Source organism: Herpailurus yagouaroundi, unplaced genomic scaffold, assembly GCF_014898765.1.
Source record: "Herpailurus yagouaroundi ecotype Mexico unplaced genomic scaffold, PumYag 182, whole genome shotgun sequence".
Lineage (NCBI taxonomy): Eukaryota > Metazoa > Chordata > Mammalia > Carnivora > Felidae > Herpailurus > Herpailurus yagouaroundi.
The window spans coordinates 55,047,380-55,073,690 of NW_024412413.1; the positions used below are offsets into that span (position 1 = coordinate 55,047,380).

Consider the following 26,311-nt stretch of genomic DNA (forward strand, 5'->3'; position numbering starts at 1 on the left):
TGGTTTCTGAAAGCAGACTGCCTGGATTCTCATCTCTGGTTTTTCTCTTACTAGCTATTTTACTTAATATTTTTGGGGCTCAGCTTCTTCATTTGTAAATTGGGGATAATTTTATCTTCTTCTCCAGTGGTTGTTGTAATGATAAAATGGAATAATGCTTGGCATACCATGAATATTCAATAAATGGTAGCAGTAATCATTATTTTATACATTGTTTTCACAGTGAACAAATAATTCATATATAGAGAATGTGATATGTGTAGCTCTGTGCTCTTATTAACCTAAGGCCAGCAAACACTACTCAAGGTGAAATGATTTGCATAAATATTATTCTATGGTGTACCAATTTTTCATACCCATATGTTTATAGCTGATTCACAGTTGATGAATAAAATGTGACCATATTAACATATGTATAAACCTACGTGTGTGTATGTATATATATGTATATATGTGTGTGTGTGTGTGTATATATATATATATATATATACACACATATAATTATGTGTATGGGCATAATTTTTACAAGGCTTGTGTGTATATATATATGTATATACATATACATACATAATTATGTGTATGGCCATATAATTTTTAAAAAGCTATGCATGCATACAGAGCAAATGTTATTTCATTCAATTTTTCCCCCCCTCTGGAGAAATTCCTTTCAGTAGGTAAAAAAGTAGTTGAAAACAACAAACATTTGCTAAAATTCCTTATAGGACTTCATGCCACAGAATTTACCAGTCACAATAGCTTTAGAAAACTTTCAGGAGTCTTGAGACATGATTTAAGAGGCAGTATCTTTTTTTTTAAAGTTTAGTTTTCTTGAAAGAGAGAGAGTACAAGCAAGTGGGGGAGGGACAGAGAGAGAGAGGGAGAGAGAGAATCCCAGGCAGGCTCCTGCACTGTCAGTGCAGAGCCCAGTGTGGGGCTTGAACTCATGAACCATGAGTTCATGGCCTGAGCTGAAGTCAGACACTTAACCGACTGAGCCACCCAGGTGCCCTGTAAGGCAAGGTGAGTTTCTCACCAGGAAACTCAACCTGGATGTCTGTACATTTTCTTTTCTATCTTAAGGTCATGTTCTGGAGGTACTCTAGGTTAATGACCCTATTGTTGAAATGAGACATAGGGTAATAACCTTGGAAGGCAACAATTAGAGGTGTGTAAAACTTGTTATCCCTGTTTTCATAAGAATTAATGTTTCATAAGAGTTATGTGTCTCTAGCATCCTTTCGCAAAAATGTAGGAGGCAACACTTGGTGTTTATGCATCACATCCAGGGAGGAAAAAATAGAATAGAAGAAAGGTGTTTTTTATTTGCTTGTGCCTGACTTGGGAATTGTGACATGAAGGAAATTGTTTGTTCTTTTTTCATTTAAATCTTCTCCAGGGGGTCTTGCATTATTTTAATATGATGCTAACTGTCTGTGAAGCCTATTTTGTTAATTTGGAAAGCCCTAATATTTGATTAGGTTAGTTTATCATGGAGCTCTGTCTGAATCTGTGTAGAGAATTCTAGTAACTGCTGGAATTTCCTACAGTCTCATTAACCTTTTAAGGAAAACCACTGGAATTAGTTTTATTTTCTTAAATTGCTTGTTTACCATTTATTAAACACGTATCACATGCTGGGCAGTTTACATGAAAAATTAGTCTTTGTATATAAGAATCTGGTTATCATAAGACGTTAGACATATAGATAAATAAGAAAACTATGTATATGTATATACTGGCCATGCTTAGATGAACTAAATTCTGCTAGAAGTTTCACTTCCGCATTTTGAGGTGTCTTGTTTCACTTGGCATATTTACCGGCTTGTATGAAAACGTACTGGACCATATTCTTCCTACCCATGCCTTCAAACACTGTGAGTATATTACCCATCCATCCATCCATCTATCCATCCACTTACCTATCATCTATTCTATTTTAAAAAGGTTAATTAACACTCTCTCATTTCTCCACAAAAGAAGCTTTACAACTTCAGTTTTAATAAGAAGAACAAACGCTGAGAGAGATGTTTTTACTCAGTCTCATTTCTCACCAGGAAACTCAACCTGTATGTCTGTGCATTTTCTTTTCTTTCCTCAATGAAGAGAAAGGTCATGGCAGCAAAGCCCGTGTCTGTCAGGCTTGCTCTTCCTGGTCAGCTTTATTATTAATCTCTTCATATTTAGTACCATGTTTTCTGAGGGGGAGGATATGTCTGTCAGTCTTCCCGGTGCAGCTCCTGCCTTCTCCTCCTCTTCATTATGCCATATGGGCATCATTTTACCTCCTTTCTCCTCAGACAAGAAAGCATAACTTCCTTCACTAGAGTCCTCACATATCAAACCTAGCCAATGTAATTATCCAATCATGGAATAATTCTCTGCAGTCCGTTATATAATATATAAACACTTTCCTTTATGCATTTTGCATTGACTCAGATAGAAGCTAGAATATGTTTTGAGATATGATGCTTCACTGGTTTATCCTCCAACTAATGCATTCTGAAAAATATATCCTACTAAACAATCTAGGATGTGGTAGAAAGTACTACTATGTCCTCAGGGTGGGCTAAGTTTTGACGCAGTAACCACAACAACCTCAAAATTTTAGAGCCTTATAACAACTCAAGGCTTATTTCCCACTCAGGTCCATCGTGGTTGGTGGGGACTCTGCTTCATGTCTCTTCACTTGGAGACTCAGGTTGATGTAGTTCCCACTGTTAAGAACATATTTGGTGGCTCGGGCTGGTAGGGAGGAATGTAGTGAATTACACACTAGCTTTTAAAGCGGCCACACAGATGATATCCTTTGCTTTTGCTCATAAGTGACTGCTTTCATTTTACTTGAGCTTTCATTTCATTGGCCAGATCAAGTCACATCACCACATCTAAGTTAATGAGGTGGAAAAGTACAATATTACCATGTGTCCAGAAGAGAGAACCAGAAATATTTGGCAGTCAGCACTAATGTTTATTATGACTACCACAACTACTTTATCCTTTTATAGTTCTTATCAGGCAACGAAGAAATGAACTTTGGTACTGGCATTGGGAAGGGGAAACCAGATGCAGAGTTTTTGCCTGTCCATCCCTTTCCAGTGTATGATAAACTCTCCTTATAACAAAGACGGTAAAATGGCTTTTGTGAGTGCTGAAATAGTGCCTCTTCTTTCAGGGGAGAGGTCAGTGGCCTGCTGCTCTGTGCTCCTGGTTGCCACTGTACTGTGGAAGGGACCAGAACCCCCACCACCTCAGGCTGTCCCCAGAGCTGTCTCAGCTCAGTGCTGAACAGAGTCACTAATAATCTCTTACCTCCAGCCTGGCTTCCATTCAAAGAATTGTAGGGCTGATCTCATGACCTATATCTCCGTTTTCCTGAATCACTATCAGAAGTCCAAGGATCCCAAATAATGATGACAGAGAGGGTTTTCTCCATTCTGCTCTGAAATCCCAGCCCTTCTTGCATCCTGCCACGTCCTCTGCAGTTTACAGTGTGCACCAGCCAGCTCCCTCAGGCGATCCTCCTACTCCTTCCCAGTACAATTACTTTCCCTCTTTCTCAGATGACTATTGTATATCCTCTTTTTTCTTTTCAAGCAGCTCTCATATTTCATGGCAAAATTAGATGAAATCGGATAAGAAACTGCCTCACGTCCTCACCGCCTAGTCTACTCACACCTACCCGCCGCGATAGCTACACATCCGACCTTCACTCTTGTTAAAATGGATTAAGTATTTTCACATCAATTTATTGTTAACCCCCCCAAGTGCCCCGAGTCTCAATTCCTTCTGCCTTCTCAAGAACATTCTTTTGTAATTACCCATCTTCTTTCCTATATTGTGCGATTCTCTACCAGATCGTTCCAGCAAGCAAGCATGCCTTTATGGCATCCATTAAAAAAAAATTCCCTTGACACCATGTTTCATTCCAACTATTGCTCGCTTCCTTCTTCCCTTAACAGAAAAGCTTCTTCGAAGAAATTTGTATAATTGCACTGTTTTACATCCCATTCTCCAATAAACTTACTTTAATCATGCTTTTATTTTCATCATGCCTCTAAAATGATTTTTACTGTGATCAAATGCTAACAAAAACTAACACAGAGTGCCTACTATAAGGCAGGCAGTGCTCTAAATACTTTACATCCATTAACTCATTTTAGCCTCAAACCAACCCTATAAAGATGGTGCTGTTAGTATCCCTCATTTAGATAGGAAAAAAAAATGCTATTCAGAGATACTGAATAATTTGCCCAAGGTCACACAGCTTTTCGGAGGAGCTTACATTTGAACCCAGCTACTCTGTTTTTCAAGGCTAGTACATGATATTACTTTTTTAATGGACAGTGATTTCTCTTTGCTTATTGAACCTTTCAGCAGCACTTGACAAAGCTGATCAAGCCCCTCCTTCTTGAAACATTTTGGTTTTTGGTTTTTCATGCTTTCGTCCCATGGTCTTTTTCTCTTACCTAATGCGCTGCTCTTTGTCAGTCTTTATTGTTGTCTTCCCCATTTCGGACTGAGGTTTTTTTGACTATTCTTTCCCTTCTCTCACGGCAACTTTTTCATGGTAATTTGGTTTAGTCTGTGGTTTTATTTTTTATTTATTTATTTTTAAAATTTTTTTTTTCAACGTTTATTTATTTTTGGGACAGAGAGAGACAGAGCATGAACGGGGGAGGGGCAGAGAGAGAGGGAGACACAGAATCGGAAGCAGGCTCCAGGCTCTGAGCCATCAGCCCAGAGCCTGACGCGGGGCTCGAACTCACGGACCGCGAGATCGTGACCTGGCTGAAGTCGGACGCTCAACCGACTGCGCCACCCAGGCGCCCCTAGTCTGTGGTTTTAAATATCACCTATGAGCCTAGATTTCTTAAGTGTGTATCTGCAGCCCAGATCTCTTCCCTAAGCTCTGCTTCATAAATGCCACTGCCTGATTTACATAGCTACTTGGGTGCCTTGTAATTATCTCAAATTTAACACTGACAATACAGAACTATAGATGTCTTAACCCCACCCAGCTATTGCCAGACCCCCCTATTCCCAGGCTTTCTCTATCTCCCAGAACCACCACTATATATGTATATGGTTTGTGTATAATTAACATACGGTGCTATATTAGTTTCAGGTATACAGTATAATGATTGAACAGTCCTACACATTGCTCAGTGCTCATCATGATGAATGTACCTTCACCTATTTCAACCCCCCACCCCCTAATCTCCCATCTGGCAAACATCAATTTGCAGGAACACCAATTTACCAACTTCTAATTGTTCAGGACAAGCTGAGGAGGAATCCTAATTCCTCCTTCACTCACAGCTCACATTCAATCCCCTAACAAGTCAGACAGCTCTACAGGGAAATACTCCTAATCTTCCACTTCTCCCCAACTCTGCTGCTATTAGTATAGCCTAAGTCCTATCCTTTATCTTTGAGACTCTTGCAAACTCTTTGTAACTGGTCTCCCTGATCGCACTCTTGCTTTCTTCAGTCCATTATTTAAAGAACAGTCTGGGCAAACTTCTAAAGCATTTGTGAGATGGTACCATATCCACCCAGAGTATTTCCCTTGTGAAATCCAGTCCCCACACTGCAGCATCCCAGCCCCCACTTGATCTTCCTACATTTCTTACACAGTTCCATAGACCTCTCAACTGTTCAGCCACACTGTAGCCTGGGAACACAGCACACATTTCCCCATTTCAGTTCCCTGTCACTTACTGCTGCTTTTCTTTGGAATGCTCTTCCTTTCCTAGATCTTCATAATAGATGCTTTCTTCTCACTCAGGTCATCATTAGATTAACTCACAGAAGTCTTCTCTGAGACTTACAAAGATATAATTTCCCTCCCTACTCTCACCTTATCCTACAGAAATTCCTTCCAGGAGCTTAAAAATCTAGTATTGGCTTTATGTCCCGCCTTTTCGTTGTTGTAGCCCCAGTACTCAGAAACATACCTCAGGTGTGATATTGACTCAAATAAAATCTGATTAAGTGAAGTGCAGTATAGAAAGCAGTATATGGACTTGTATGACATAATGTGAAGCATTCAATAAATTAAAACAAACTGAATCATCCTTAGCTAAGAAAATGTTTTCTAGAGCATGAGAAGAAAGAAGTCTCGCTCTCAAGTTTTTAACTTTCCCACAGATAGCCTTCTGTTTGAATCAAACACCGAGACATCCCCATTTGTATCTTCAGTGGCAGGAAGATCTTTATGACATTGGAAATGGTATCTGCTTCTTGCAAATTCTTTTGAGAATCACATGTCAAAGCTGTATGTCACACCCAACTTTCTTGGTCTCACACAGAGGGATGATGTTGACAATATGTGTGATTTGTTCTCTCTCACAAGAAAAATCTAAGGAAGGTATCTAACCTGAGTTACAGCACAGTGATACTCATACCCAAGGGGAAGATTAATATAAATATATGATGTACTGATCTCATTTACAAAATGGGCCTCGATATGTTTATACCATTAAACAACTTCAGATGTGCTTTTTATATCAATCACATTTTTTAAATTTCTGAAAGCATAGTGTTTCAACAGATGTTTGATTTTAAATTTGTTATTTTTAGCAGATGAAACTTCTTTATCATTTCACAGTAGGGTTAATACTTTGAAGATGAAATGCTGCAAAAAAAGTGAGGGCAAACTAGAACCCTAACGTAACGTGGTAAGTGAGGTCCAAAATTCTCAAGCACCCAAACCATTCAGTAGCTTTACTGCCAGGTTAACGCCATGGGTCGGGGAAACTTAAAGCTGGTTGGATGGGGCTTCCAGGCTAGATATAAATCCATCCACATTCTGGCGACAGTTGTTGCTATTGGTGGCAGTTGTTCCCTCAGGAGGAACTGAAAGAAATGATTTTCAGGTCTGAAACTGGCTGGGACTTTCAGGAAAATGGCAGCAACTTGAAGAATTCCCAATTAATTCATGCCCAGGGAAACTGGGCAGAAGAATACCTAGAAGATGGGTTCCACCCTGTACTTGCTTCCTGAAAAGAGGTTCCCTTTCTGGCCTTTGCACTCATCCCTAGAAGAACAACATAACCTTAATACCTCCTTCCCCACTTTGAGACCAGGTCTGCTCTTAGCCCCACTGCAGGATACCTTGTCTATGGCTTTACTCTTCTTTGTTGGACAGAAAGTCATATGCAAATAAGTATGTTTTTGATGGCACCACATATTGTCTCTGTATTTCAGACTGTTCTAACAGCTCATCCTAATCTGGTCACTAATTGTTCCTGCTTCACCAAGCATTTACTGACAGAAATGGTCCTACCACATTTAGAAAAGAAATCAAATCTGCATTATGGAGTCAGCATCATTGTATTTCTAGTTTCATGCATGGTGGGTCCCTTATAGAGCAATATTTAATGCACTTCTAATTAAAAAGGGGCAGGAGTATCCAAAGCTTTCTCAGCGTTGCCTTATCTCTTGTTTTTGTTTGTGCAGCTCACCATGTTAAAACGGGCACTTGTGAGGTGGTGGCACTCCACAGATGCTGTAATAAGAACAAGATAGAAGAGCGATCACAGACGGTCAAGTGTTCCTGCTTTCCCGGACAGGTGGCAGGCACCACACGAGCAGCTCCATCTTGTGTGGATGGTGCGACTTCTTCCATTGCTTCTTGCGGTTGTATAGCTGGTGACTCATTAGAACTGGAACCCCACTACAATGCTGTTGACTGTGGTCAATCCTGAGGGACCATACCATAAATCATGTGGCTGTACAGAGATTATTTGAGGGGTATTCTGAAATCTGAAATCCTTTGGAAGGAGATCAAAGACCTTACTCCGTTTTGTAATAAGGCATTATAATGAGGTTCCGACAAGTCCATGTGTTTCTTACTTTGATACCATGAAATACTGCTTTGCCAGTGGAGGGCTTGTGTATATAAATTAATTGGGAAAGGAAGGATGAAAATAATGGATTAAACAGTATGGTTGCCTAAGAACCCATGGATGGTTTTAAGAATGAAAAATAAGCACCATACAAATGAGCAAAGTTGTAGTTGTAGATTAAATTCACATGAAATATTGATTTTTATGGAGATCCATCAAAATATTAATTTCTTTATTGGAGGGTTCACCTAATCACAATAGGAGATAAATCTTTGTATGGGTCTATTTAATTGATATTATCATAGATAATTAAGTACTCATATTAGCATGGTTCATTCCTTGTGATGATGGTTACTGCCCACATTAAAAAAATTACATTAATTCTGAGGGTTGCTGGAGGGGTTGTGGGAGGGAGGATGGGCTAAATGGGTAAGGGGCATTAAGGAATCTACTCCTGAAATCATTGTTTCACTATATGCTAACTAATTTGGATGTAAATTTTAAAAAATAAAAAATAAAATTAAAAAAAAAATACAAGAAAAAAAATCCCCCCCCCCCCCAATTACATTAATTCTAATAGCCTCCTAATTTTAGCCTACTTGTGGGAAATATTACACCGATTCTAAAATACTATGAACTGGTAATAGGTTTATTTTTTTATGTTTAGGTAAATAATTGCACACATATGCCTACAGAAGTCTCTTTCCAATGAAGCCTATATGTTCACATGAAAAAATCCTTCAACAATGTGCCTATAATTAACAATACTATTTGTTAGGAGAGTAGAGCTCATGTTAAGTGTTCTCACCACAATAAACTAAAATAGAAAATAAAAATTCTTTTAGTCAGAAAATCTAGAAAGATTCAGACCCTTTGGACAAAAAGAGAAGCATGCTTCAAAACCCAATCTACCCAGTGATGGGGAAAATTGGTGCCCTTTTTTCCTCTTTAAATGTACATTCAGAGAATTAACTAGTCCAAATAGAAAACACTGAATTGATTTTTCTATCTCCTGTAGCTTCAATAGTGGAACAGAAATGGTGGTGCCATATGCAGCCATGTCTTGAGGGAGAGGAATGTAAAGTTCTTCCGGATCGGAAAGGATGGAGCTGTTCCTCTGGGAATAAAGTGAAAACAACTAGGGTAAGTGGACAGCCAGCTTGGGAAAGCAAAAGGTCTCTGAATTTATAGAGCATGGGAAAGTGTAGTAACATGGTTAAGTGATGGTTGTAGAATGAAGAGTTTTCCATACTACATTTCGCGCCCACCCCCTCCATTTTCTTCCTAATTCATTTTCTCATAGCACATTTTTATTTCACTCAGAATAACATCTTCTATAGATTTCCATAAACTGTCATGTTATTTAATAAATTAATGTTATTTGTTCCTTCATGAGATACTTACAGTAATGTGAAATCCCCTGAGGATGCATGTTAAATGCTGGGAAGGTAACCCCAATCCTTAATTCTAACAGACAGTAATTTGAATAAATTCTGGGAAAAAAAAAAAAACAAAAAACCAAAACCAAAACAAACCTGATTTCAATTTCCCAGTGAAGATTCTTTCATTTTCATGAAAGTAATTATTTTGATCTCCCTGATTTCTGGGTCAGTAAATAGTTTTCTAACGGTTAACTCTGTAATCATTGTAATGAGTTACCTAGAGTAGTTTCTAAATCTCAGGGTCAATATGAAAGGAATACTCTTCAGACAATGATGTATTTCATTTTGCAATGATTGACTTCTGGGACATGGTAGAGAAGTGAACAATGGTTAGATTTATTCTCTAATTTCCTAATTAGCTCCATGGATATTCTGGACTGGCAGAATTTAAATTCTTTGTAGACTCAGCAAATGAAAGTTCTGTCTTGTTTTGCTTTTTGCTTTGAGGGGAAAGCAGACTATTGATTAGAATTGGATAATTGGAGACAAGAACAGAATAATGATATAAGGTGATACTTTATAAAAAGTAACATAAAACCAGAGACTGGTTAATTTACCATAGTGTTTAATAATAGTTTTTTTTTAAAAACCTTGTCTGGGCCTATTCAAGAGGATTATTTTTAAAATCCCATGAGATATATAATTCAGTCTGTTGAATAACATGTTTAGTGCATTGACTGTTCACACATACACAAAACTAAGTTTCCAACAGCAAAAATAATAACTTTATACTTTGTCAAATTATTTATGACTGTATCTGTTGGCTAAATGCTGACACACTTTTACAAAACCCATAGACTGCATGATTAGTTAATTAGAATAACTGTATTATTCAGTCAGTTAGCACATGATATCAACTATATTGATTTGTTAAAAAACATCCTGGCAATATAAAATTTCCTTATAAGTTATTTATAGCATGGAAATATTTCCTTCCTAACACTATTAATTCTTAGTCCAAAATAGCACTCATGGAAATTCACTGAAGATTTGAGATTCGAAGCAAATTAAAAAAAAAAAAAAATAGCACTCTACAACTAAACTTAGTTTTTTATTACTTCGGTGGACTTGGGGAAGCTAACATTTATTGGATACTTAAAACATATGCCATAAACCGAACAAAGTACCGCATGTGACTGAGCTCATTTAATCCTCTTAACAGCCCAGTGAGGAAGATAATATTATTATCTCCTTTTTACAGATGAGTAAACCAAAGTTTCAGAATCTTCAGTGACTTCCCAAGGTCAGCCAGCTAATTAACAGGGAAGCCAGAGTTCAAACCAAGCAGGCTCATTCCAGAATCTAATCTCTTAAACCGTCGTTGAAACTGGATAATTTAACTTAAGTTTAACTTAGTAATAGTGAGGAAAGTTTCCTATCGTTCTATTCATATCAGGTAGACCTTTAACTTTCTGGATCATTGAAATGAAAAGGTCAAGACCATGGGATGGAAATTCTCATAGTAAATTGTTTTACAAGTGGTTGCTTCACTCCCTGCTGGGCTCTAGTCTCAGCAGTCCAAAGGTAAAATTGAGTCTCTGAAATTCTTCAGGTTTAACTGGCTTTCATAATGTAATTAAACAAGTTGGATGACAGGCTAAGAATTTGTGAGTGAGGAAGACCATATCTAGAGCCCCCATTTTGTTTTAGTTATAAGGTGTGATGTCACATATAGTGGCTTGTACTTTCTGTTTATATTTCATCTCTTTTGCCCTGAAGATCTGTTAAAGAAGGACCTCACTGAAGATATTTGAGGGAGGACTCAGGCAACTATTCTCATTTAAAAAGGAAAAATCATCATATATAAGACCAGTGATCTTGAAAGATGGAATTTCTTGGGTACAATCAAAGTAAATTATTATTTTTTTCTTCAAAAGCAAAAGATGGCTGGTGAGAATTCAGCTATGTAGACATTTCAACTAAAGGGATATCATGGCATTTCAAATGGCTAGGCAAAAAGATGTGCAATTTGGAATGTTTTTTGGCTCACAAAAAAATTTGGGTAAATTTCCCTGAGGCCTCAAAAACAAAGTTTCCAAGGTCATCAGGTTATTATTATTCTCTCTCCACTGAAATAGTACCAAAAACATAGGAGATACACATTTTTGAAATAGTTCTGACACAGTATTACTTTGCACACAGTGGAAGTGTTGGACGGAGAAAGTTTCTGCCATACATAAATAGCAGCAGTGTAATTGAGAAGATTCTGATTATCACTTGAGTCATTGGCATTATTGTTCATGTGCCAGTCTTAGATAAGTTAGCCATGGCTGGGGGAGCCAAGCAGCCACTGAAGCCCTGATTTGGCAGGTCCTGGCCACAAGTGGGGAAAGTCCAAGAAATTAAGCAGGGATAGGTTACAAAGTAACTGAAGAGCTGCTTGCAGCCAAGAGTCATTTGAGTTTCTTATGCAAGATATGTTGGCCATGTGGGATTATCACTGCAAGCAAAATGGCTTGAGAAATGATTAAAATTTGCAATAATGTACACCCTCCCTTTTAATTGCCCATATTCAATCTGGAGTACTCTGGTAAGCCTAATGTTAGAAAAAAAGCAGTCAGCCAAAAACAGCAATGAGGCTTGCTTAGCCTCCGCAGAGATACGGTGGTACCTTCCAGAATTGACTACAGATTATGGGCTGGGTGAATCCCTCATTTAAGACTAATTTGGAATTTGCCTACTACAAAATGTGAATTATATCCCCCTTCTTATTGTTCTGACCCATTTTCTATTTGTCCTGACAAGGGAGAGAAAAGGCAAATAGCCTTTTTGGAACATCAATATTTTGCATACATGTTCTTCGACACCTCAAACATTTAATATGGAGGGAGAAGAGGATGCAACATTTGTTTCCTGAACTGATTTCTCATCTTAAAAATGGAAACTTAGGACTGCCTGTGACATCCATAACCACCAATTGTATTACTTTTAAGAACTCCTAAGCTCAAAAGAAGGAAAGGAAAAGTCATGAGAGCCTTTTGATTTCAAACTCACTTTCAAAGATAAATAATAAAGAACTTTTTCAAAGAGTCATTAATAAAAGAATAGTCTTTCCAGTGTGAAAGATCACATAATTATACGCTAATTCTATCATACAAAAGTAGCGGGGGGAAAGGTGCTATAGAGCTGTAAGATTTGAGGGAAAAAAAATCTTTGATAACATTGTTGGATCCTCAGAAAAAAACAGACTATGATTCACTTATTTTAATGTTTTGATAGTCTTTCTTTGTGGAACATCTCCTAAAGGAACTCACATTTTGCTTTTAGAATTCAGAGCCCATGGCCTTGGGTATGGGCTCGAAACTCTAAATGCCAATGGTCATGTAGCATTAAGTCTGATTCTTACCTAAAGAAAGATGAACTTCATAATATGCAAGATTTAAAAATTTTTTTTTTCAACGTTTATTTTATTTTTGGGACAGAGAGAGAGCATGAACGGAGGAGGGGCAGAGTGAGAGGGAGACACAGAATCGGAAACAGGCTCCAGGCTCTGAACCATCAGCCCAGAGCCTGACGCGGGGCTCGAACTCACAGACCGTGAGATCGTGACCTGGCTGAAGTCGGACGCTTAACTGACTGCGCCACCCAGGCGCCCCAATATGCAAGATTTTATATTTTCATTAGAAATATTATCTTTATGAATCATAAATCCTAGGTCTATTTATTTTTCACATAAGAAATTTTCTGGGTGATTTTTAATTGGAATTCTTTCATCTTTACTAATTTACTTAAAGTGCATTACGGAGATAAAAACTCTAGTTTTCTAATGTCTCTGAATATAAGTGGATAAAGCATGATTTTTTTTTTTTGTCGTAGAATGCAATGAAAATCAACAGCTGTTAAGAATTCCCCATGCATAAACATTCTATAGTAATAATGCTCTTATTACAGTCAAAGCCACAAAAGCATATATGCTGGTATTTACTTAGCTTTTATAGTGTACTAGGAACTCTGCTAAGTGGACTGCAGGTATTATCTTAGTTCCCCAACCACAATAGGCATTAATGAGGGTACAAAGATACATGGTGTGAGCCCTATCAGCCAGAAGTATGCCCTTGAGAAGGGGAATGAAGAGCATACAGTTGCATTATCCTTATATTTGTTATCCATATGCAGTCCACAGACAGCACTGGAATCATGGATAAATATAAGAGTAACATTGTTATAATAATGGGGATAGTGTAAGCCTTTGGGTCAGCTTCGTCATCTGCAAAATAAATGAGAATATTGAGTTAGATTGAATTTCCAGTTCCTCTAACCAGTATTTATTTTTTGGTTCCATGTGCCAAGGAAATTTCTAACTTCCTTGCCTGCTAAATTTATATGACACTAATAACTGGCTAATCTCAGAAGATAGATAGGTATTAGGTTTTTAATCCTTCCCTGTAAGGGAAGAGAGAAACAGCATCTTAGATGCTTTGCTGATGAAAGCTTCAAGTCTTCCTCTTCCAGATGCTGTTGGATTTTATACCAAGAACACGGACTGTTCTTTGTTAGGGGGGTCTGAACAGTGTCCAGAGGCACCATTCCAGCCCCAAGGCAAAACAAAACAAAAAAACATCACACGAGGAAAAGGGTTCATTTCTTCACTTTAACATGGTGCAATTTGTGTGAATACTTCAACCATAGTGCTCTCTCTGGCCTTGCAAATTTAATCACAGACTTAGCATAGTGTAGTTCTTTCCTGATCAACTCTTTTGTAACAGACACATTCACCATTCATTTGTCTTCATCTCACCTCTGGTCAGGCCCTAAATTGCATCCTGGTCCACAGCAGAGAGTGCAGTGACCTTTAGGGCTGTTGTTTTCCAATTATTTTGCCGGTACATTTCTACAGTAAGAAATACATCCTACAGTGTGACCCAGAATACACACACTCATACATCCCACACTGAAGTTAAAGTTCTAATTTTTTGGTTTTATTTTCTTCCTACCTATCTCAACCCCATAATTTGATTTTATGACCTGTTAGGATATGCATTTTGAAAACCAGTGCTTTAGGAAGTGGCAACCAGTCGCCACTAACTTGCAGAGATACAGACTACTGATTAAACAGTTTTCAAATCAATCCACCTTTTACATTTTAGTTTTAAATATTTTCATTCAATGTTTTGGGGTCAAAAAATGTTATAATCTTGTAAAATACAGATTTCATGGGAAAGAATGCATATACTGTGTATATTCATTCATTCAACAAGTATTCATTGTCTATTGTTGTGAGGTGCTATTCTAGGCTCTGCCACACAGCATGGAAAAAAAATCCCAGATGGGAATCCGTGCCCTCATAAAGCTTATATTCTAATAGGGTATACTAGTTTTCTATTGCACCCTTAGCAAATGTAGTGGCTTACTGTAACATTCATTTATTCTCTGTTGGTAAGACTCGGCACAGCATGGTTCACTTATTTATCGGCTCTGGGTTTCACAAGGCTGAAATTGCAGGATGTGTTTCATCTTTTCACAGCAGGGCTGTGTTTCTGTCTGGAGGTTCTAGGGAGACTCTGCTTCTAGGCTCATTTAGGATGTTGATAGTATTTGGTTCCTTGTACAAGCAGGAATGAGGTTTCTGTTCTCCTAGCAGTTGTCATTAGGGAGCCTCTCTCACCTCAGTCAGAATGCCTGCTTTCCTCATCACACTCATTCATTTTCAAACCAGCCACTGCATATGGAGTCTTTCTCATACCTTGAATCTCTCTGGCCCCCATATGTCTTCTGCCTTACTTTTCTGCCTCTGAGGGCCAGGTATAATTACATTGGCTCCACACAGATAACCCAGATGATCTCCCTATGTTAAGGTCAGCTGTTTAGCAACTTTAGAGAGCTTACAAAGTCCCTTACAAAGTTATTTCAGTAACTAGGGGACAGTAACCTTGGGGGTCCATCTTTAGAATTTACCTATCATGCAGAGAGAGACAATAAGTAGGTGAAGCAGATAGTATGGTAGATGGTGATAAGTGCCATGGAAGAAAATGGAGAGTGCAGAGGAGGAAGTTTGCATGTTTCTCTGAGGTCCTGGAGGAGGTGAGGGAATGGGGCACATGGCTACCTAGAGGACAGGTTTTCCAGGTAAAGAGAAGAACAGGTACAAAGGACCTGACCTGGGACCTGCTGTGGGAATATCACATTCAAGGGACAGCAGTGGTGCTTGTGTGGCTGGAGTGCAGTGAGCGAGGCTTAAGTTTAGGATTGGAAGGGTAACAGAGGCCTATCACGACTGACTGAAATTTTTGTCCTGAGCACGCAGAATGACGAAGTTGCCAGTAGGGGAGATGGAGACAATTGTAGGCAGAGCATGTCTTATGTTTTGCATTAATACTGCTAAGTCTAAGTCCTTTAATTAATGGAAATAAATACAGTAGAACATCTTGAACTTGATATGTATTAAGAGTAGGTAAAAAGTTTTTACTATAGTAAGAAATACACACATTGAGTGACCTTAATATCACAAAAGATTTAAAATTTCAAATAGTAGGGACATTTGGAAAAGTATATAAGGGACTATATAATTACTATAATATTTTTTTTAAAGAGATGCGGACAGAAATGGATTAATATACTGAATGACTTTTCCCCCTCAATTAGATAATGAATCCAAAGGTCGGTAAGAAAACAAGCTAGTGTCCATGTAGCAGCACTGGTAAAAGTAACATTTAAACCTGGTGTTTTAAATTTAAGAGCTGCTTACTTAAGAATAATCTAATAGGGCCAGAAGTGTCTCTCTTGGTATTTCTTTAGAGAGTTATTGGAAATTAACGCAAAGACTTAAAAATACATATCATCAGGGCTATATTTCCAAAATCAGGCCTATAGTTTTATAATTAAAATGAAAAATGGGCAACATATGAATACGTTGAAGTTCCTTTAAGATTTAACTACTTCTATAGTAGTTGAGCCAAGCGTTTATTTGTAGGTGTTATTCTGAATATTTTGATTATAATCTTAACATTAATTGTGAATGTTCACACATGGTAATAGAATTAAGTTGGGACATGGTACAAGTTCGTTAGCAACTATGAGGTACATCCTTAGGTTCTTGCTTATGTCCTGTGAATTAAGTGGTGAGGACCACATCCCTCTCTCTTATCTGAGGATTAAACTTCTGTGAGGGATACATTTTTAATATGGAAGAGCTTGATGTTTGTTCAGAGGTAACTGTCCCTCAGAGAGGCAAGCCTGTTTTTGGTTATCTGTAGTGCCTTAATAAATGAAGAACACTACCTCAAAGGACTTGAATATTCTGTTCTCCTCTCCAAGGCACCCTACCTAGTGGGGGTTCTATGCCTTCTCCTTTTCCCATAGTGGGTGACAGCTCTGTCAAAAGCCATAGATAATCTTCACTGTATACATCCCCCATACTTCTTTCTCTTCTCTACTCTTCATACAATTTACATGGAATCTACAACTCTTAATCAGTGATTTCAGATCCAATTTCATTTTCTTACTTTGGCCAACAGGATGAAGATACAGCTGAGAAATAAAAGGTAATTTTCCCACAGGCTCAGAATTTCACATGCTTTATGACTGGTGCAGAGATTGCATAAGAAAACAAAACTGTGGCCTAATTCCCAGTTCTCTCTAGGATGAGCATGAATCCCGGCTCTCTGCTGAGCAATCCACTTGTGAATAATGTGAGGTGTGCATAATACAAAGAGCGGAGTCAAGCTTCACTCTACTGTGTACCCCAGAGACCATGTCTGACCATGATAAAGTTCTGGATGCTAACTTTTAGTGGGCTAGGGGAAAAAAAAGGCTTATCTAAAGGATTTTGTGGATAGTTACGTCAGAGAACAGAAGCACTAGGAGTAACATGTTTTAAATTATTTGAAGACCTATGACATAAAAGAAAAACATTAGACTTGTTCTGCATGACCACAAGGAGTACAATTAAGGGCAAGGAATAACTCTAATGGTGTCAGCTCTAGATGATGTTGAATGGGCTGCCTTGGGAAAAAGTAAATTCCTTATTTCTGCAAGTCATCAATTTGTGACTTAAAGGATGTGCAGAAATTTAGAGTGGGCTAGTTTACTATCCCACCACCACCACCACAAAACAGCTTATGCAAAGGCAGGGAGGTATAGAAGATCATGTCTTTCTTTGCTCATGGAATAGAAATCAGTTCATGTGTGTGTGAGGGGAAACATGGCAGGTTGAGTTTTTATCATAATAGTTTTTTAAAATGCCATGCTAAATGATTGGATGTTAATCTCTAAGAAATGATAAACCACTGAAGAACCTTAATGAAAAGAGAAGAGATGTGGTTTACACTTTAGAAAATCTATTTGTTGGCAATGTGTCACCTGCAAGGCATTGAGAGGAGTAAGAGATGATGGGCCTGAACTAAGATAGGAAAGTGACACACTGAGGGTGTCATAGCCTAAGAAGTAGAATCAATAGGGTTTGGCAATTTTATATATGAATATAGTGAAAGGAAAATTTCAGAAAGGCCCCTATTTTTGGCCTAACCTATTTGGTGATATTAATTGACAAGGACACAATGAGATGGAGATCGACTGGAGAGTTTGATATACAGCCTTAGAGATGAAGACAGAAGTTTGAGAACAGTTATCCCCTAGATGATGAGGAAATGATTCTGAAGGCTGTCAGAGAAGAAATGTGTTGAGAGAGAAGAGAATCAAAGACATTTTCTCAGGTAATTCACAAGAAGGTCCCTGCTTAGGAACATGAAATGTGGACAGAGTGACAGGAAAACGAAGAGACTGTAGAGTCTTAGAAAATGCAGAAAGAGAGAGTTCCAGGGAGCCAGGGCCATAAATTTATACAGCAAATATATAGAACCTACCAGATTATGTGGACTTTAAATTTCTTTCTGAACATGACATTTGCAAGAAATATTAGAAGTTCACGATCTGTTAGTTGAATATGATTTACTCTCATAATCTTAAAATTTGCTTCCTCATTGTATGGTACCATTGACAAACCATTGAAAATATTGTAGAATATACATCTATTTAAAGTAGAATGTAATATAAGAAACATTTTTAAAATAAGAGTATAGCAGAATGAGAAGATTAAGATGGCAGAGGAGTAGGGGGCCTTAGGCTTGCTTCATCCCTCAAATACACCTAGATAAATATCAAATCATTTTGAACACCCAAGAAATTGATCCAAGGACTGAGAGTAAAACTGCACAACTAGAGATAGTTATGGAGAGTTAATTTGGGGAAGAAAAGAATTGCGAGTGCTGTGGAGGGAAGGGAGCCCTTATCAGAGACAGAGGAGCAAGAGAGAGGTAAAGAGAGTAAAAGTACATGGGGAAATTGCACAAGAAAAACTTTTTCCCAAAACCACTGACTGGAAAAAGGAGAGGGGCTGAATACTACAAGTTATAAGCAGCAGAGCTGAAAGTCTGAAGTTTTAGAAGTCCACACCATCACCAGGGTCATGCCTGGTGGGCTTGGCAGAGACCTGGAAGCAGGCAGTATGGTCTGAGGATCCCCTGAGCCCCCTGGGGAGAAATAGTTCCCGTTTGGAGTACATTTGCGAGTGCTGACATGGCCTCTCCAGGGACAAAAAGAACTGGTGATGTCAACCTGCTGCCCTGTTTCCTAGTATAGGAAGAAAGACACTGGCTGAGGGAAACAAACCTTTGCTGGCTTTGTGTTGTGTTTTACCATAAACTCTGAACTGCTGCACTGAGGTGGAACCACTTTTCTGGGACAAACCAGGAAACAACAAACGTGTAACCAGACCCTCTCCCAGAGGATCAGTGCGGGTCTGCATCGTGGGTCCCCAAGATTTGGAGTTTTGAAACACAACAACACACCTGAGATTAAAACAAACAAACAAACAAACAAACAAACAAACAAACAAACAAACAAAGAAAACAGGAGTACTGCGCTGCCTGGCAGGCAGACAGCTCATTGAAGCCAGGGATCTGACGGAAGAGAGGTGAGAGTAGCAGTAAGAGGTAGCAGGCATGAACTCCTTGCTCTAAGGATGAGAGGGCAGGGACACACCATTCTCTCCCCTCCCGCCACCACCATCAGCAGTGACCAACTTTAGTGTGCAACACAGCACCCCCAAGTGGAGGCCAGAGTTGCTTACATCACCCCTCCGCCCCCGCCGTGCCCTCCACTAGAGCACGAATCAGCACAGCAAGCTCTACCCACAGAACACCAGCACAGACCCCTCCCATGCATCAAGTTTACTGATCATAGAGTGCTGCAAAGCTTCAGCTCTAGGGGAAATAGATTTTAGCTTCCTGTTTTTTATTTTTTAATTTTTTTAAATTTTTTGTTTCTGGACCTCTTCTTACTATAGCCATTACTCTCAGGAACCCAAATACAACAGGCTTTCTTAACACATACGAAAAACAGTGATGACCCACACAAAATGAGAAGATGGAGGAAGAAGTCATGGCCAAGGATTTAATCAATACAGATACAAAGATGATGTCTGAACCAGAATTTAAAACAACAATCACAAGGATACTAGCTGGGTTTGAGAAAAGCATAGAAGACATTAGAAAATCCCTTACTGCAGAGATAAAAGAGCTAGAGTATGGACAAAGTGGAGGAACAAATGAGTAATATAGAAGATAAAATTATGGAAAATAATGAAGCTAAAAAAAGAGGGAAAGAAAAAAGGAGATTTAATCAAATTATAATAAAAACTTCTCTAATCTGGAGAAGGAAACAGATATCGAAATCCAGGAAGCACAGAGAGCTCCCACTAAATTCAACAAAAGACAGCCATAACCAAAACATATCATAGTCAAACTCACAAAAACACAAACAAGGAAAGGATCCTGAGAGCAGAAAGGGAAAAAGAGTCCTTAACCTACAAGGGAAGACAGATCAGGTTCACAGATGTGTCCACAGAAATGTGGCAGGTTTGAACGGAGTGGCGTAACCAAGAATATCCAGCAAGGCTGTCATTCAGAATAGGAGAGATAGAGTTTTCCAGACAAAAACTAAAGGAGTTTGTGACCACTAAACTAGCCCTGCAAGAAATATTAAAGGGGACTCTTTGATGGGGAAAATAAAAGACCAAAATCAATGAAGACTAGAAAGGAACAGAGAACATAACCAGGAACACCAACTTTATAGGTAACACAATAATTGCTATGAATATAAATGGACTAAATGCTCCAATCAAAAGACACAGGGTATCAAACAAACAAACAAAAAAAACAAAAAAAAAAAAACAAAAAAAAAAACAAGGCCCATCTGTATGTTGCCCACAAGAGACTCATTTTAGAGCTAAAGACATCTGCAGATTGAAAGTGAGGGGATAGAGAACCATCTATCATGTTAATGGATGTAGAAATAAAGCTGGAGTAGCCATACTTATATTAGACAAACTAGATTTTAAAACAAAGACTATAACAAGAGATGAAGAAGGGAATTTTATCATAATTAAGGGGTCTATCCATCAAGAAGATCTAACCATTGTAAATATTTATGCCCCAAACTTGAACTCCCAAATATATAAATCAATCAATAACAAATGTAAAGAAACTCACTGATAATAAAATAATAGTATGGGGCTTTAATACCCTACTCTTACAGCAATGGAAAGATCATCTAAGCAGAAAATCAACAAGGAAACAATTTGAATGGCAATCTGGATTGAATGGACTTAACAGATATATTCAAAACATTTCATCCTAAATCAGTGGAATACACATTCTTTTTGAGTTAACATGGAACATTATCCAGAGTAGATCACATACTGGGTCACAAAGCAGTCCTCAAAACCACAAAAAGACTGAGATCATACCGTGCATATTTTCAGAACACAGTACTATGGAACTTGAAGTCAACACAAGAAAAAATTTAGATCACAAATACATGGAGATTAAAATATCCTATTAAAGAATGAATGGCTAACCAGGAAATTAAAGAAGAAATTTAAAAAATACATTGGAAGCAAATGAAAATCAAAACATAACAGTTCAAAACCTTTAGGATGGAGAAAAGGCATCTTAAGAGGGAAGTATATTGCAATACACATCTACTAAAGAAGCAAGAAAAGTCTCAAAAACACAACCTAACCTTATACCTGAAGGAGCTAGAAAAGGAATGGCAAATAAAGCCTAACGTTAGCAGAAGAAGGGAAATATAAAGATTAGAACAGAAATGAATGATATAGAAACAACAATAAAAAACAGATGAATGAAAAAGATCAATGAAACTAAGAACTGATTCTTTGAAAGAATGAAACTGATAACCCCAAGCCAGACTTACCAAAAAGAAAAGAGAAAGGACTCAAATAGATAAAATCACAAATGAAAGAGGAGATATCACAACCAACACCACAGAACTACAAACAATTATAAGAAAATATTATGAAAAATTATATGCCAACAAACTGGGAAATCTGGAAGAAATATACAAATTCCTAGAAACATACAAACTACCAAAACTGAAACAAGAAGAAATAATTTGAACAGATGCATAAGTAAAACTTCTCAGATTAGATTTTTAAATCATTTTAAAGTTTCCTACCAGTTACAAAATATGGAAGAGAGGAGGGGGGGAAGAAGGATTTTATATATGGGAGGGTAATAGTAACTGATTAAATAAAAAATAGTTTAAGATTGTGGCCATGAAATAATACTGGAGCCTCACAACAGTGTACACATTTATTAATACTTTTAGCTTATAGAACACTTTAAAAACATGGGGCACCTGGGTGGCTCAGTTGGTTAAGCATCTGACTTCAGCTCAGGTCATGATCTCGTGGTTTGTGAGTTTGAGCCCCACTTCAGGCTCTGTGCTGACAGCTGGGAGCCTGGAGCCTGCTTCAGATTCTGTCTCTCCCTGTCTGTCTGCCCCTCCCCTGCTCATTCTCTGTCTCTCAAAAATATAAATAAAAATTAACAATTTTTTTAAAAAATAACACTTTAAAAACAATATATTTTATTTATTTCTCATTTTTTTTTAACATTTATTTATTTTTGGGAGACAGAGAGCGACAGAGCATGAGCTGGGAAGGAGCAGAGAGAGAGGGAGACACAGAATCCAAAGGAGGCTCCAGGCTCTGAGCTGTCAGCTGTCAAACCCGTGACCTGTGAGATCATGACCTAAGCCAAAGTTGGATGCTCAACCGACTGAGCCACCCAGGTGCCCCACAATTAATATATTTTAAAGCAAAGTCAGCCATTCAGCTGAAAAGATCTAATACTCAAATTGCCAAATTAAAATAAAGAAATAAGTATTTTTATCATTTATATTAAGCTAGGAATTCTATTTCTTGTAACAGTTAATCCTGAACTTAATAAAGATGAGAGTTATTTAGCTGTTGAATATACCTTTAGCTTTTGTGGTTTAGTATTATTGGGTTTTGCTCTTATATTAAGTAGCAATGTTGGGTTCCCATGATGTATGGTGGGATTAGCCCAAAGTCAATAAAGGACTATTCTGTAGGGTTCTGCTTACTCTTGACTACTTCACCTTTTATTGCTTGTTCTCTTCTGGTGGCACACATATTTTACCTTTACCTTATATCTCCTAGTTTTCTTTTACAGGACTTGGAAAAGAATATTAGTGAGAGAGACAGAATAGATCATACTAGGTAGTGTAAATTCATTTTCTAAGGACATTTGGAAATAATTGAATACAATCTCTACTTTGCAACTTCAGAATAACCTCTTCTGGCAAGAGCTGTTGGAATAATTGTGGGGAGAGTTGATTTGGTGAGACTGTTTCTAGGATTCATATACTGAGATGTTTTTATACTGTCTTGAAAGAAATAAAATTGAATATTCTCCGTAGACACTTTGGCTGACAGAAAAATTTAAACAGGTATCATGATTAGAAATCTCAACCTCCAACTTCAATTACAACATATGACTGATTTGCAAGATTACTGAAGGCAAATGTCTGGCAGACAGTCAACCACTGTTTGAGATTAAATTTCACAAATGAAATCAACTTGTTGAGAGTACCCTTGCATATGTAACATAGATGTGAACTATCTGCCTCCACATTTTAACACTTAACTATAAGGATTTCTTATAGGAGCTGTAAGGGGATTCCTTATGAACAGGTTTAGAATAAAGGATGTTAATGTTAATCTTGACAAATTGATACTACACTTATGTGGTGGTTTAAGGAAACCCTAGTCAGTGAAACTATATCACTTTGCTATATGATACCACCGGTATCATAACATGGAAGGAAAGTGTTCCTATCAGTGATCTAAAAAAATCTAGGGTATAATTACTTTTGGTAGTACCAGTAACCTCTCACTGAGGGTTCAGCCTTTCTGAAGTTACTGAGATTACAGAAAGATGAAGACATTGTCAGGATGGATCAGGTGATTTTTAATTCACCTTTTTCCCCAGGAGAGTTGCTCTGGTTGCTGTGCAGTGACGTCAAGGTACCACAAGCCTTATAAACCTAATGTCATCCTTACACTTTTCTTCACTGTGGTTCTCTCAGCCACATCCTCACACATGCACACCAACTGTGTGTCATGACGAATGCTTGCCGAGTATGCTGTGCTCTTCCAGAGTGCTACTAGGTAGATTTTGCTAACATGAGGATAGGGTATTAGTGATGCCATTAATTATTTGGAATAGAAATACTACATTCTTCAGAGCACTTGCCTCCTTTTCTCTTCTTATCTAGTACAAAATGAGAGCTCTATAAACCAAACATAAAAATAGACTAATCCCTATTCAAAATGCAGATGTCAACTACCTCTTAATAGGTTTTATAAGAGGAATGATCTCATTAGGAGTGTCTCTTTCAATGTCCACTAGAGAGAAGTTCAACAAGTATTGTAGTTTTTGCTTAGTCATCAGATAATCTTGTTTATTCACAAGATGGTAAAGTATAGGAATCATATGTTCAGAAAGTCAAAGGCAACAAATTAGTTTTTGTAACAGTTAATCTTGTGTGTTAATCTGGGTCACAGTACCCAGATATTTGGTCAAACGTTATTCTAGATGCTTCTGTGAGGGTGTTCTTAGATGTGATTTACACTTAAATGCATGAATTTTGAGTAAAGCTGATTATCCTCCATAATGTGAGTGGACCTTATCCATTCAAAATCTTAATTAGAACAAAAGGATGCCTTCCTGTCCTAATACATTTGGATATTTTATTTGCAACAGTATTAAAAAATAGATAGAAGATATGAAATAGCAATCACATTGATAATAATACCTGTCTTTGATGAGTTACAACTTTTGCCAGGTACTATGCTATATCATCTCAACAAAATATTTCTAGTAATTACCACATTGGCATTATAAGTTTTCTTATTCCTTAATACAGATGAGAAAAAGAGGCCCAGAGAAATTAACTTTCTTAAAGTTATATAATTAGTAAGTGACAAAGGTCAAACACCAATCTGATACCAAAGATTATACACTCTCCAAATAAATATATTGTTCACAAGAAGTATAAAAACTCTAGGTGCCATGTAACCATTATAATGTAAATATATTTTCTCCCAATATTTTCTCAGTTTTGACTAATATTGACATGATTGTCATTTGTTCTTCAAATGTTATGACTGCATAGTTGATATTCTTAGAAGAAATATTGTGAATATTCAACACTGTGTGTGTGTATAATCATCTGTATACAATTACAAGGGCTAAAGAACTAGACCCACCACTAAAAGTTAAGACATTTCTATAGTTAGAAGTCAGATAAAATACTGGTAGTAGTTTTCACAGGGTATAATGTGAGAAACTTGCAGCTTTCATGAGGGAAACAATACCAATTCATCAAGATCCATGCATTATACACATCCATCGGGAAGAACTTTTGTACTAAGATGAAAACAAGGAAAAAAAACCAAACAAGGTACTTAGTATCTGATGAAGAAAAGACGTTTTGAACTAGCCATGGGCATGCAGAATTATAACCAATGCACCAGTATTCAAGTGAGAATTTTTGGAGACTAGAAATGCATTGTAAATCACTTAAGTAAACTTTTCTCTAGGACTTTCAATTGACAACTGTTGTTTTTGCATAATAGAAGGTCTATACAAAATTTGTAATTGTAATTCAGTGACTTTGTTTTAGGCCTCCATATAATAACCCCTTTTGATCAGGCTTCTGACTTGATTTTTTTATTAAAAATTTTTAATGTTTATTTTATTTTTGAAAGAGAGAGAAAGAGACAGCAAGTGCACACATGAGCAGGGGAGGGGTGGAAAGAGAGGGAGACATAGAATCTGAAACAGGCCCCAGGCTCTGAGCTGTCAGCACAGAGTCCGACTTGGGGATAGTACTCACAAGCAGTGAGATCATGACCTGTGCCAGGATCGGATGCTCAACCTATTGAGCCACTCAGATTCCCCTGACTTAATTTCCGTGAATTACAGAATTTTCCAGTGCTGTTTATAAACTCAGTTTCCCTAAAACTTTAGGTATTGTACCTCATTTTAATGTTGTGCTGATAAAGATTAAACAGATATTCAGTTATTAAAATAATATTGAATACCTCTTATATGTCAGGGTCTACACTAAATCCTGTGGATATACATATATGAGTAAGACATTGTTTTTGCCCAGGAGATGTTCCAACACCTGATCTGATGGGACGGACTCTGCATTAGTCAGATTAGCCTAAAAAGCAAAAAAAAAAAAAAAAAAAAAAAAAAAAAAAATGAGCTTCAAACATCTGTAATTTAAAGCAAAGCAAAGTTTTTTTTTTTTTTTTTATATATGAAATTTATTGTCAAATTGGTTTCCATACAACACCCAGTGCTCATCCCAAAAGGTGCCCTCCTCAATACCCATCACCCACCCTCTCCTCCCTCCCACCCCCCATCAACCCTCAGTTTGCTCTCAGTTCTCAACAATCTCTTATGCTTTGGCTCTCTCCCACTCTAACCTCTTTTTTTTTTTTTCTTCCCTCCCCTCCCCCATGGGTTCCTGTTGAGTTTCTCAGGATCCACATAAGAGTGAAACCATATGGTATCTGTCTTTCTCTGTATGGCTTATTTCACTTAGCATCACACTCTCCAGTTCCATCCACGTTGCTACAAAAGGCCATATTTCATTTTTTCTCATTGCCACGTAGTATTCCAT

The 26,311-nt window shown here is 37.6% G+C and overlaps 1 protein-coding gene across 4 annotated transcripts in view; it reads left to right on the forward strand.

Annotated features, from left to right (window-relative positions):
* The window catches only part of TAFA2 (TAFA chemokine like family member 2), a 500,373-nt gene that overhangs the window by 436,551 nt on the left and 37,511 nt on the right, over positions 1 to 26,311 (forward strand). For all 4 annotated transcript variants that reach the window (XR_005795471.1, XM_040491543.1, XM_040491542.1 and 1 more), the window contains exons 3-4: positions 7,462 to 7,614; positions 8,869 to 8,993. Coding sequence is in view for 3 of the 4 variants with exons in the window: in XM_040491543.1 (XP_040347477.1) it covers positions 7,462 to 7,614; positions 8,869 to 8,993 (278 nt within the window). In the remaining variant the exon portion in view is untranslated. The remainder of the gene's footprint in view (positions 1 to 7,461; positions 7,615 to 8,868; positions 8,994 to 26,311) is intronic.